Source organism: Cygnus olor, chromosome 14 (genome assembly GCF_009769625.2).
Source record: "Cygnus olor isolate bCygOlo1 chromosome 14, bCygOlo1.pri.v2, whole genome shotgun sequence".
NCBI lineage: Eukaryota > Metazoa > Chordata > Aves > Anseriformes > Anatidae > Cygnus > Cygnus olor.
Genome location: NC_049182.1, coordinates 11,116,085 through 11,129,674, shown reverse-complemented (window position 1 = coordinate 11,129,674; position 13,590 = coordinate 11,116,085). Strand labels below are relative to the sequence as shown.

Sequence of the window (13,590 nt, the reverse complement as noted above, 5' to 3'; positions counted from 1 at the left end):
CTTGCAAATCTGCTTTGTTCTTTTTTTTTTTTTGGTTTCCTCCTATGTTCCCAAAGCTTTTACCTTCTTGGAGATTTTACAGCTGTATGTGGTGCAAACAGACTGACAACTCATCAAAGAGCGTAACTTCAGCTGGAGTATCTTCAGGGGCACTGATTCCTATGTTTTGTGATTTTTGACTGTATATCAAATCTTTTTCTTTCAGTGGAGCAAGAAGTTCCTATAGAGCCTCCTAGTGCAACTACTACGACTACAATTGGAATTTCTGCAACTTCAGCTACTTTCACAAATGCCTTTGGGAAAAAGAGAGCTAATGTGGTGACTACTCCCAGCACAAACAGAAAAAAATAAGAAAAATAAAACAAAAGAGACTCCTCAGAATATGCAGATTATTTTGCCAGATCAGCATATATCTCTAGCACAGCAAAAAGCAGATAAAAATAAAATAAATGGAGAGCCAAGAGGTGGTGGTGCAAGTGGGAATAGTGATTCAGATAATTTGGATAGCACAGATTGCAATAGTGAAAGTAGCAGTGGAGGTAAAAGCCAGGAGTTGAACTTCACAATGGATACAAATTCGTCTGAGCGGCGCTATGCCTCGTTGCTTATCCCTTCTCAGGAAGAAAAAACGAGTGCTTCAGCTTCAAAAACACCAACAAGGTGAGACTTTCTTGTTGCTTGCCTGTTGTTTCACCATGTTTTACCTATGCCGATGTAAATTTTTTCCGTAGCTCAGGCCTTACGCCAGTTGGTACATTCCCAAAATCTTAAGAGACTGAGTTTGCTTTCCTATTAAATTATACTGTCAAGTTTGAATGCAGCCTTGTTAGAACACTAAAGATAATTTTTTTGGTATTGCTGACTAGTTTTTAATACTACTTTGTCAGAACATCCAGTTTTCTCTTTGCGCTGTGTTGTACCCGTGCTGAATTGCTAACTTCATTGAATAGATTTTAGAGTGAATACACTGGGAATTTAAAAAATAAAAGCCAGCCTTTCTTATGATCTAGTCACAAGGTTTAGTTACCTCGTGATTGTTTTCTGGTTTCATCATTAACTCATTTGAATTGCAATCTCTTTGTTTTAAGGAGGGAAGACGTTGATGACTCTGAGCATTTCACCTGTCAGGTTGATGGCCAGTTTGACTTAACCTTGTCGAGCCAGAGGTGAGAGTTGAAACAACTCAGGGAATGTCTAAGGGCCATATGAATGGTTTGGAAGATCATTGAGTTGCCAGTGAATGAGCTAATAACTAACCTTAATAAGACCGGGTTCTGAATAGGGTCATTGGTCTGAACCAGAAAGCTTAGATACAATCTAAATTTGTTATCTTTGCTAAAAAGTTCCACTCTAACTTGTACATGTAAGTAGTACAAGTCTGATCTCCATATATATTTTTCTCCCTAGGAATTAAGTGAGGTAGAAGGGTTACGGGGTCAGTCTTCAGGACACCTGTCTGGCTAAGAACCCAACTTCAATAGGAATGCAAACATGGGATCAAAAAACACAGCAAGCAAGAAGGCAGTTGCCAGACTGATTGAGGCACTTGACTGAGAGTGGGAAGATAAGTTGGGCTCTCAGCTGTTTTTCTTTTTCCCTCCAGGGTTAAAATTAGGTGCAGAATAAGTGGATTTGTCAGCCCTTGGGGTTGTGGGGTGGGGAGAACGTCTCTAACATTCTTTATCAATATTAGAAACTGGCTTCTGCCTATGTTCTGTTTTATGAATATAAACTGATTCTGTCTTGGACCTTTTGTCCAAGATCTACAAAAGCCTTTGAATACCGTACACTGAAGCAGGATTAAGTAAATGTGTACTTCTGACTCCTTATATTGAAGAAAGGAGTGGTGCTTCTGTTAGAAGTACACTTAAGAAAACAAAACAACAAAACAAGACAGTATATAAATTAAAATGGAGCTAGTATGTTTAACTTCTGCAGATGCTCTTTGGTTCTTGCACCAGGCAGACTTTTTCTGAAAAAGTCTTTTCTCTTCCTGAATTCTTTTCCTGTTTGGTCATAGACGTGTCTGTGACAGTACTGTTATGATTCAGACATCTTCCACTTGTGCTGTAGATTAGCTTGGCCGAGTCTAGTCTTATAACTATGACGTAAATTTTATAACTTTTTAAATTTTTTATAAAACTTACAAAATTTTAGAGATCACCTCTGTTTCAGTACTGCAGATGAACTTGTGAGCCACTAGAACCACTTCTTTCACCTTCACGTAGATCAGTTAGTCTACAAGAGTTTATCTGTTCCTCTCTTTCCCTTTTTCTCTCCCATCCAAACTTTGCACTGTTCATATCACTAGGCTATTGCTGCAGTTTTAGTACAGGTAATATTTGCATACGTGCTTTCAAATTGACTTTACTGGGAGTTAAATATCCTAAAATAAATGTGCCCTGGTTACCCTTTCATAAAATGGGGTCTTGAAGGGTGTAAAAACACTTATCTAATACTTTACTGCTTTCTAGGGAATCTGTAATAATAAGAGATGAAAATTGGAGACATTTTCAAGTACCTAGTAAGAAAGCAACATTATTCTCAAAGTACCTTTTATTAAAAAGCTATTCAAAAAAGAGAACACACAATCAGGGTGTACCTTAAGTGGTTGTGTACCACCCATTATAAACTATTTATAGATGATGTCTTTAGTACTTCTGGTATTAATTCATTCAGTTTAGTGCCTCCAATCCTTGAAGAAAGGATATAGGATGTGGACTAAAATGTAACAAATTACTTAAGTCAGCCAGTGGTTTGGGGCGGGGGGAGAGGAATGAAAGCAGTTCAGAAGTTCTAGGTTCCAGAGATGTACACTATAATGCTGTCATCATTATTCTGTATTTTGTAATCCGTACATTTCTGTTCCCAGACTTGATGGTGAAGGTAATTCAAATTCTTTGTCAACTACTTACAAGCCTGTTTCCCTGCCTCTGAGCTCTCCAAGTGTAAAGCTGAATCTGACTAGTCCAAAAAGAGGCCAGAAAAGAGAAGAAGGCTGGAAAGAAGTGGTTAGAAGGTAAAGACTTTAATTCTGTGTTTAAGAAAACTGTTTCAACGTTTTAGCTTGTAAATTATGCTCAAGTATAGAATGTCCATCAGGTTCGTTTAATTATTTCATTGTAATAATTTCTTTTAAAAAAAAAATCCTCTTCATCTTGCAGTGCCATGAAAAATTGCAGTCCTAATTTGTAGTATCCTCTCACTAAGTTAATGTCAGTATGACACAAACACTTTATTTGGCATGAAGGTTTTCATCACCTGTGGCTTCAGCGGAATAAAGGATGTGGGGATAAGATAAAAGGGCAGGGAACAGATGGTAACAAAAAGTCCCTAAGGCAGATGATTGCACATGAACTAAAGGTGAAATAGATGTTAGTGAAGTAGAGGGCAGGTGGATGATCACTGCAAGGCTAAACCTCAGTTGTGTTTTGGGTGGTGACTTTGATCCCTGATTCCAATGAAACTTTTGTGACCTTAATTTGGGTGCTGGAAAATGTTTAAAACTAATTTGTACTTCTGTAAAGCACAGTTTCCCTTTGAGAATGTACCGATTTTTATTATCTGGCCATTAGCCACGCAGCATCTTTTCTGTAATCTTCGTTATGTCTACTACTTTTAACTAGAAATTGTCATCTGGCTTTCTTGTTTTGTTTCCTTTTTTGATAAAGGAATATGGCATGGGCATACAAGTGTCAAGTGCTTTAGGTGCACTGCTGTTTTTCTCTTCTGCAATGGTCGTGACCAAATATCTCATTTTAGAGAATTTTAGGCTGTGTGTAAAGAAAGTAATCGCACAGCGGATTTAATGCGTCCAGATTAGCGGAAGCCACAAAATTTTTAATAAAATTAAAAAGAGGTGTTTTAATCTGACTACTTAAGCGTTTGAACCTTTGGAGTTGGCTCAGTCTTCTGCCTTTTGTTGCATTCACAAATATGGTTCTCTGCTGTGACAATGACCTTGTGTGGTCGCAGGCTGCCCACCGCTTGGTGAGTCGTGCAGGCATGAAACCGTTAAACAGGCAGCTGGCTCCTTTCCAGGGCTGCACACAGACCCCGCCATTGACCCCGGAGTTGCTCCATCTCTCCTACTGTGTCTCTTGAGTCTCATAGGCTCAATTTAACTGCTTTGTTGGATATTGTCTGCTGTCCTGCCGGAGATGCTAGAGTTTTAGAAATAACACCCAAAACCTGAGCCTTCTTAACCCCTGAGGGCTCAGGTCTTGTCACAAAGAAAGAACGTGTGCGTAAAGTGTTCTGTGCCAGTGTTTGCTGTGCCCTGACTGACCAGCAAAGCATGTGACCAGCCGAAGAGCATTTTGGTGACTATAGATGTGGGTGCAAAATGCCTGGGAGCTGCATGCCTTCATCTCCTAAAGTCTTTCCCGGTCTCAACAGTGGGAATTCTCCTCCTCGTCTTCATCCTCCTCCTCCTCCTCCTCCTCCTCTCCCCCCTCACTCTCCAGTACCCCTCTGGCTAGAAGGGATGTCTGTCAAAGAAGTAACCAATGAATACATCCCTTCTACCCCTGACAGGCAAGTAGGCAGAGTTTTGAAAGACCCTCCCCCTAGCAACACTCTGCAGCCAACACCAATTGAGCAATTTCAGCTGCAGAGAGGAGGACGCTGCTGTTCAGGAGCAAAAAGGTACTGTTTTGGGCACTTCTCAAGGTTAAAAAATGACTGAGCTTGGTGGGTAGGGAGGGAAACAGCAGTGGGTGTTGGGTGGGCAGGGGCCCTGGGCGCTATGGTGAGCTCTGTTGGAAGAGGGACATCTTCTTGGGTGGTGGCGTGGGGTTCTTAGTGGAATGCGGTGAAAGGAGACCAAGGTACAGTTAAGGAGCCCTGTGTAATGTGGAACTATCTTTAAAGATAGGTGATGATGGGATCTTTGATTTGGGGAGGGAGCAATTGGGATGTCTAGCTTGAGTGAGGAGCCTTTGGGGTAGAGGGCGCCCAAAGTACGATGCAGCCTTGGGATAGGAGCTTGGTGCATGCTCTGAGTGCCTGGTTTCTGGGGAAGGGAGGGTTGGAGTGTCATCTCCTGGCAGAAGGGAAAAGAAAAAACACCTTGGAAAGATAAGGTTGATGCTTTAGAACATTTCCATGTATTTCAATGTGTTTAAAATAAAATGTTTTCTTTAAATCCTGTTAACTGAGAAACAATTTCCTGAGGATGAAATTACTTAATATTTTCAAAGACTGGAAAAACTAGGTGAAGCTGGTGGCCTTGGGGTCGGGGGGGGTTGTGTGTGTGATCTGTACAGTGTTCAGAGGTGCTTGAACTGTGATCAGTGGTTTCTGAAATCCCTTTGAATCCCCTCTAATTGTTCGGTGTTGAACTACTGCACATCACTAGCAAGCTGAAAAGCAGTGTATGGGCTTGAGAGGTCCAGCCTTTAAAGTCTGGGGACATTAGTGGCCCAGAGAGACCTTGGCTGGGGTCTGGATGCAAGCATTGATCATGTTCAAAGACTTCCCACTACTGTATGCCTGCACTGACCCACCAAAACCATTTGAATTAGAGAAATCCTAAAATGACCTTTCACTGAGCATATGGGTTACAGTGTTGTGGCCTAAAAACGAGCCTGCTTCTGAAAATCTGTGCTACCTTCATAGTGGCTTCCAGCAGCTCGTTAAATCACAGAACTGCACAATTTAACAGACTGATGTCCACCATTGTGTAGTGGCACCGATTAAACTTTAGGATCATGTTTAGTCAAGGTCTGAGAGAGGTGGATACTAAAAGGGTCATGAATGCAGGTGGTATCAGAGAGCTGATAACTGGGAAAACACTGGAAAATCGCCTTCTCCTAGCTGTAAATGATCAAAGTGGCTAAGTCGTGGCCTTTTATATTTGAAGCAGTGCTGCTTATGTAAATTCAGGCCAATGAGCTGAGGCTTTGTCTCACTTTGAAGTTACACGAGATAAGAAAAAATTGGAAAATGTTTCTGAAGCAGTTTGAGGCACATACATCTGTGATGCAGCAGTGGTGGTAGAAATGCTTCTGAAGAGTCCTCATCAGGTACTGAGGATAAGTAATTCGAGTGGGGGATTTTTAGAGAGGCTCCAAAGGGTGAACAAAATACCAGCAGAAAACCACTTTCTACCCTGAAACTTAAGAATTTTGCTTCAGACAATGAGGGAGTTTGTACGTGTTTAAATACATTTCATAAATTTGTGATCTTTGTGATACAGGTCAAAGAAATTATCTGTCCCAGCTTCGGTCGTATCTAGAATAATGGGGAGAGGTGGATGCAACATTACAGCAATTCAAGATGTCACTGGTGCCCATATTGATGTTGATAAACAAAAAGATAAGAATGGAGAGAGAATGATTACTATAAGGTACAGTATCTAGAAACGAAAGTTTAAGTTAGTCCAAAATGTCATTTATTAATAAACTTTGCTTTTTAAGACAGGATGTATTCAGTTTCTTGGTTCTAGAGTAGAACGCTTATAACTGCTGCCGAGATATGCTGAAGGTCTGCTTATTCAAAGTTGTTTCTTGACTTTTGCTTATCTTAAGGATTAACTTACTGGAGTAAGTTGCAGTAGACTTGTAGATCAGTATTAAATTGGGGCTACAGAATGCTGCACTTACCTTTCGTAAAAGATAAATATGTTCCTATTTAATACAGGGGTGGTACTGAGTCAACGCGATATGCAGTGCAACTCATCAATGCCCTTATTCAAGATCCTGCTAAGGAACTGGAAGACTTGATTCCTAAAACTCATATAAGAACACCTGCTTCAAGTACCAAATCAATCCATGCAAACTTCTCATCTGGAGTTAGTACTGCATCTGCTTCAAACAAAAACTCCTTTCCTCTTGGAGCACCACCTCTCGTTACATCACAGTCATCAACACTGTCTACTTTCCAGCCTACGAACAAATTAAACAAGAATGTCCCAGCGAATGTGCGCTCATCTTTTCCAGTGTCTCTTCCTCTAGCTTATTCTCATCCACATTTTGCCTTGCTGGCTGCCCAAACTATGCAACAGATCCGGCACCCTCGCTTACCTATGGCCCAATTTGGAGGAACATTTTCACCTTCACCAAACACTTGGGGACCATTCCCAGTGAGACCAGTTAACCCTGGCAGCACAAACAGCTCTCCTAAGCATAATAGTTCAAATCGTGTAGGTAGTCAGAATGGAAATATTTTACAGACAGAGTCTCCTGGATTAGCTACTTCTAGTTGTCCCATTACTGTCTCTTCAGTAGTTGCTTCCACCCAACCGCTATGTGTAACAAGTAATCGGACTCCCTCTTCAGTCAGAAAGCAGTTGTTTGCCTGTGTTCCTAAGACGAGTGCTGCAGCAACAGCAATCTCAACCGTGACAAGCACATGTAGCGCTCTGCCTTCGGCCTCCTCTGCACCCCCAAACAATGGGCAAGTTCCTGCAGCATTTCTGCCTTCTAATGCTCCACAAACACAGCATTCTGCACTTAAAGTGGACTCTTTCTCAGCTGTCTCAGCACCCAAAGAGAAGGTGTCAACACCAGATCAGCCTGTTGGAAATGTGTGCGTGCCATCTTCAGTTGCAAGTAGTTCCAGTATGTCAACTAGCAGCAATTCGGGAGTCACCGAAGCTCACCCATCCAGCAGCCCCACGCCGCAAAGTAACGCCCAAGATGAAATACTACCAGCCAGCGTGTCGGAGATCGGTCCTTCGATGTCGATGCCTTTTTCTTCCAGCTCAGAACCCTCTCCTTTAAGCTTAGCGTCACCCAGGTCAGTTGTTGCAGATAATCAGGACAACAGTAACTTACCTCAAGTAGCTGTACCAGCACCTCGAGTTACTCACAGGATGCAGTCCAGAGGTTCTTTCTATTCAGTGGTACCAAATGCAAACCTACATCAAGATCCTCAGTCTATTTTTGTTACAAATCAAGTTCCCATAACACCTTCTCAAGGTCCACCTGCTGCGGTGCAGCTTTCGTCAGCCATGAACGTTATGAATGGTTCTCAGATGCACATTAACTCAGCAAATAAATCATTGCCTCCTGCCTTTGGGCCAGCAACGCTCTTCAATCACTTCAGTAGTCTTTTTGATAGCAACCAGGTGCCCTCTAACCAAGGATGGGGAGACTGTCCTCTCTCTACCCGAGCAGCAGCTGACCCATCTTTCACTGTTCAGTCTACCTTTCTGAATAACTCTGTGCTAGGACATGTGGAAAACATGCATCCTGATAACTCCAAGGCTCCTGGTTTCAGGCCACCTTCCCAGCGGGTTTCTACCAGCCCTGTAGGTAAGTCGCTAAGATCATGCACTGGACAGAATTTTTTTTCGAACCATTACACTTTGGTCATTTGAAATTGTTTGAGAAATAGTTTACAAATTAAGGTTATAGAATACTAGTGTAACAAATACGGCCTATTTTTGTTCAAGTGCTCTTTAAAATTGTTACAAGCTTATGTGCTTTGAGAAATTGATGTGCTTCTGCATGGTGTGTTATTAGGAAGTTGCTGCCCTTCAACTGTTAAGTGCAGTAGTTGAAGTTTACGTGTTTTTAATTGAAATGGGTTAGGAACGCTTGCAGTGAGCTCCCTGCCTGCTATACTCTGCCTCGAAGATTATCATCCTCTTATAAACGGTGATGATAGTGCAGGGTAACTGGCAGCATCCACTTGGCTGAAGGGGAGACTCAAGAGATTTTCTTCTATGCTGCCCCATTCTCCCATTTGTTCTTGCCGTAATGAATTTACGGTGCCTGGAAGCTGGATAGCTGGAGAGCCTTGCTTTGAAGCTGAAGATATCTAACACTGTGTGTTAGGTATTTGAGCTAATGCTTCAGGACTTGAATGCTGAATTTGGGTATTTCGGTAGTTTGACTTTCAGAGTAAAGGAAAGGGGGACACTGGGAAGATGTAGTGGTGGATGAAAAAGATTTTCAGCATTCCCATTCGTCCCAGTTAATTTAAAAATATCCAGGGCTTCTGAAAACCAGATCACCTCTATCAGATCAGGTTTAACCACAAAATCAAGATGTTTGCCGTCACTGTAGTTTTCTTAGTCATATAGTTTGGGCTGTGTAGCTGCACTGCAAAGAACGTGAATACCTAGAGCTCTTGCAACATGTCCATTCCCAGTTCAGTAGGCGGAACCAGTCAAAATTAAGACTGGAGAAGGGGGGTAAAGTAACTGGGCCTTGCTCATCAGATAGTCTGCTACCAGAAGAACTGCCGGACCCTCCTCAGTAGAATACCAGAAGCACTTTACATTGTCTCACCTTTATCTGCAGTGCTCTCAACTGGATGTTGGCTGTTCATGGAATACCCTGCCCAGGGGAAGGAAACTTACGGCAAATGGAGCCCAATCACTTCTCTTAGGATTGTGCTCTGTGTATACGGACTTCACATAACAGCAAAAAATTTTGCTCTTCCCTTGTGCTAATGTCATCTGTTTTTCATTAGGGGTTTTTTTCCCCCATCAGTCCCTTTTATATACTTAAATGGCTGTAAATATTTCAAAGGTAGCTGTTCTGTGTTAAGAGTTAAGTGAATACTCAAGGACAGTGAGTTTGGGGAGATAAGTGTGAAGTTCTTCTCATCTGAAGCACAAAAATATTCAGATGTAACCCAATTTTTCCAGTCTGGAACTTGATCGAGATATTACAAAATAAAGAACAACTGAAAAATATGTAAAATGTGCCCCTGAAATCCTGACTGGTGACTGGTTTGTCAGGTCCTCTGTTGACTCATAATGTCATTCTACTTTATGGTACTTCTGATCACCCTCGTTTCAGAATCTAAATTTGGTCTGTTACACGAAAGAGGAAACGATTTACTGGAGTTAAAGGAGAAGGGGGCATTTGTAGGTGTGATGCTGAGGAAAGAAGAGGGGGCAGTAGGCTGAGGACCTCTCTTACGAACCTTGTACCAGAAGTGTGGTCCTGCAAGTCTGTCTGCCCATGTCTTTCACTGGTGGTTCACAGATGAACAAACTTGAGTTTTCTCTGATTGACCAGTTCTTTTGCGAAGCGTGTGCGCGTGTCCCTGCTGGCTGTGGATCTGTTCTGGAAATGGCCCTTTGTCCTGTATATGTCTTCATTTCTCTTGTTGTAGCAGTTTACAGATTGAGGGCAGGCTTAGACTGTTTGGGAAGGCTGTACAGAAGACCAAAAGACTTTTTTTTCCTGTGCGTTTTAAGAAAGCATTTGAGACCTTGCTCTTCTTCATTAAAAGGTATTGCAAACTCAATGTAGGTCAGCTTAAAAAGCAGCACGACTACAAAGTAGCATGAGATGAGTGGGCTCCCTATGTTACAAGAAGTCACCAAGTATTGTTGCTTTTATCTAAATGTGGAGGTAGCTCTTACAGTTAACCAGTTTTTGCAGGAGTGTCTGGGGGCTTTGGTAAACTGGATTTTGAGCGGAATTTGTGTGAAGCTGGTAAACCAGTCTCTTAAAGCTCAGTTATGCTTTCAGAGTGTAATGAAGAGCCTGAATTTATGGGCAAAGTAACTGCAAATTACGCTATTGCAAAATGTTCTATTCTTAACATCTGATTCGATTGGTAAGTACATAAACAGAAAGCTCATTACTGAAATCAGGATGAAATCATAAGTCATTGTTCACAGAAGCAATTTTTAATATTAAACTAAGCTTTTTTCATCTACTTCAATGAATCGTAGAATCATTTAGGTTGGAAAAGACCTCTCAGATCATCAGTCCAACTGTAAAGACAAGACAAAAGCAAAATTGAAAAGTGACTGTTGAATTTGCACATCTCTGGCTGTCACACATCCTTCTACCTGTAGAAAACACACAGCAGTGCTGAAACTGCCTTGACGTGTTTAGTCATTGCACTCTGAAAGCTGTGTCCCCATCCTACCAAGCATTCAAGAAGCACAGCTGGGCGTCTTACTTCTGCCGAAGAGCTCTTTTTGTCACAATCTGTGCCTTGTTCTCCATGTAGGGACCAAGCAGTCCCCATGGGCCTCAGCTGTGTTACCCCGTCTGTGCAGGGAAGAATTCTTGAAACTCAGCATCTTCAGTGGTTTTGTCAGCCAGCTGGAAACCAGTTGTTTCGTGGTGGCACCTATGACCATGGGGGCCTTCTGACTACTCCAGAATGCACTTTTGTGCGTGGAGGGTTAGGAAGAGCATCCCACTGGTAGCTCCATAACAGGTGTGTAGGAAGGGCCCCTCAGCTAGAGATGCTGCAGTCTGCTTATTGCTGTGGTAGAGGTGAGCCTGCAGGCTCTAGGCAGGTAAAGATCACTTGAGCTGCACTTGCAGGCAGCCTGCACAGGCGTTAGCATCTTCCTTATAGTGGTGGAGCCACCTGCGCTGTGACAAACCATGTAAGATTGTGCTTCCAAATTAGGGCTCCCTTATGAGCACCCTATAGTTGGGTGGTAGTGATTTATTTCCCATTGTCTGTTAGGGAGACTTAATCTTTTGGGTAGGAATAGCGAGAAAAATGCCACCGCCTTCAAATCCAGTAAGTCATTTCTGTTAATGTGGTCAGGCTGAATCTGCCACTTTTGGAAGGAGAAAAGCGGGGCTTTGTGGTTGGTGTGGGGCTTCATGGTTGGTGTGGGGCTTCTGCTTCATTTAATACTGGGGAAGAGAGCTAGCTTTCAGTAACGTATCCAGGAGATGCAAGGTACGCCTCTAGTTTATGACCTGTTGCCTGTCACCACTGCTGTTTTCAGACTTCTGGGATGTAAGTAGGTACTTAGTCTCAGCCTTGCTCTGTGGCAGTATAGGCTAGTCCTGGTTGTGGTCATTTTGAAATGTTCAAATGGTGTTGAAACTAGTCTTGTTTAGTAGGCCCTTGAAACTAAACCCAAAACTCAGGTAAACATACGGTCATGCCTGCTTATGCTTTTTTCTGGTAATAATGTGTGATGAAATCTTTTACATCATTTTGGAAAAGTGCTTTAAGATTTGGCTTGTTCAAAAACTGTAATTACCTTTGTTAATTCATTTTTTTTGTGGGACTGAACTTTCTCTCCATCTTACCCTTCCTCACACACATTTCTGTAGAAAGCAGCCCCCTCACCTTTTGCGCTGTGTATTATCAGCACTGGTTTCTTGGATGCAGTATGCTCTGACTGATCTATATGTGAATGTAGCTATGGGACGGCAAAAACTGTGCTGCAGTGAAACTTTTGTGTTGTTTGATTCCCTCAGGACTTCCGCAGAGCCCTGTGTTCCTGTTTGACTTGTGTGGCTCTTTTCTAAGGAAAAATTTTTTTTTATACTCCCAGTTTTACTCTTCTGCCTTCCATGCTAGGACTTTGATTCCTTTCAGTGACCAAAGCGTTGGTTTCTCTGCTTTCACCTCAAGTTTTAACAAAAACATACATAAATTCATTCTGTTAGTTTGTCTGAGGGAGAATCGTGCATCTGTAAAATGAACTTGCCATGTGCAGATGCCCCTGAAGGTGATGAGATGCTTTAGTTATATTTGGAGCACTAGCTCTCTCTGGTGCTTTGAAGCAGGTTCCCAAAGAGAAATATTTAATGAAATTTATGTTTATTTCAGGCTTACCCTCTCTAGATCCATCCAACAGCTCTACAACTTCTTCTTCAGGTCCTTTGACAGGCTTTTCAGCAAACATGCAAGGAGCACGGGTTTACCTTCAAGGGCCAGCGCCTGTTGGGACTCCCAGCTTTAACAGACAGCATTTTTCACCACATCCTTGGACAAGCGCAACAAATTCATGTAGGAACTTCATGGGTCTGTCTTAGTTAACTGTAAATTCTTAGTAGATTTGTAACTTAAGGGGAAATTAGCCAGTGATGCACAAAATGCTTTCCAATTGTGTTTAGCAGTTGTGAGGATGAAGTGCTAATCCCACCTAACTATTTGTTTCTTAACATGTGAAATGTCACTAGTTCTAGTATCATAACTAAAGACATTTGGGCAAAAATTCAGTCATAGGTTCTAAAAGGAGAAGGCATGAAGTTGCGGGGGAGTGGAGGTGATTGTACCAAACCAAAGATTCCCCTCTAAATGAGTGTAAAATTAGGTGAAAATGTCCTGTTTGCCATGGTTTGAAGTTATACTTTTTTGTTGTTGTTGTTTTTTAAATTGATATTCTGGAATTTTCGTGTTAGTTAAAATGTTCCAGATTCTTAATGCATCATCCAGGGTAACATAGGGACATAGGGTTTTCCTCCTCATGGGAAGAACATGGAAGTAGCTTTACAGAAAATACGGGTCTTTGATTCAGAGTCTTAAATGAAGAGACTTTTCGTGTCACTGCATGCAACTTCATTGCCACTCTAAACATAAGAACTAAAATGTTTAAATGAGTGCTCAAAAAAAGTTGGATTTCACAGGAAGAGTCAGTGACGCTTCTGAAGTTGGTGGAAGTTATGCTTTTACGTTACATATGTTGACTTTGGGAAGCTGTCTTTAGTTTCTCTTCTGCTGGAGGTGGTGGAGACCAAAACCAGGCTGCTTAGATATTTACGGAATTTTGGCTGATTTTTTTCATATCTTCCTGAAACTCTTCCATGTTTCTTATTCTTTCTTCTAGTTATTTTAGATGCACTTCTATGTTGTGACGATATCACCATTCTGATGGCTTAAAGCATTTGTGTTAATGTTTGTTTTAGAGTTAAA

The 13,590-nt window shown here is 41.8% G+C and overlaps 1 protein-coding gene across 1 annotated transcript in view; it reads left to right on the top strand.

Annotated features, from left to right (window-relative positions):
- Positions 1 to 13,590, top strand: part of LOC121077618 (ankyrin repeat and KH domain-containing protein 1-like) — a 119,608-nt gene that overhangs the window by 98,324 nt on the left and 7,694 nt on the right. The window contains 8 exon segments of the mRNA XM_040572954.1: positions 206 to 342; positions 344 to 660; positions 1,089 to 1,166; positions 2,873 to 3,019; positions 4,537 to 4,647; positions 6,200 to 6,349; positions 6,643 to 8,258; positions 12,505 to 12,699. Of these exon segments, the coding sequence (XP_040428888.1) occupies positions 206 to 342; positions 344 to 660; positions 1,089 to 1,166; positions 2,873 to 3,019; positions 4,537 to 4,647; positions 6,200 to 6,349; positions 6,643 to 8,258; positions 12,505 to 12,699 (2,751 nt within the window).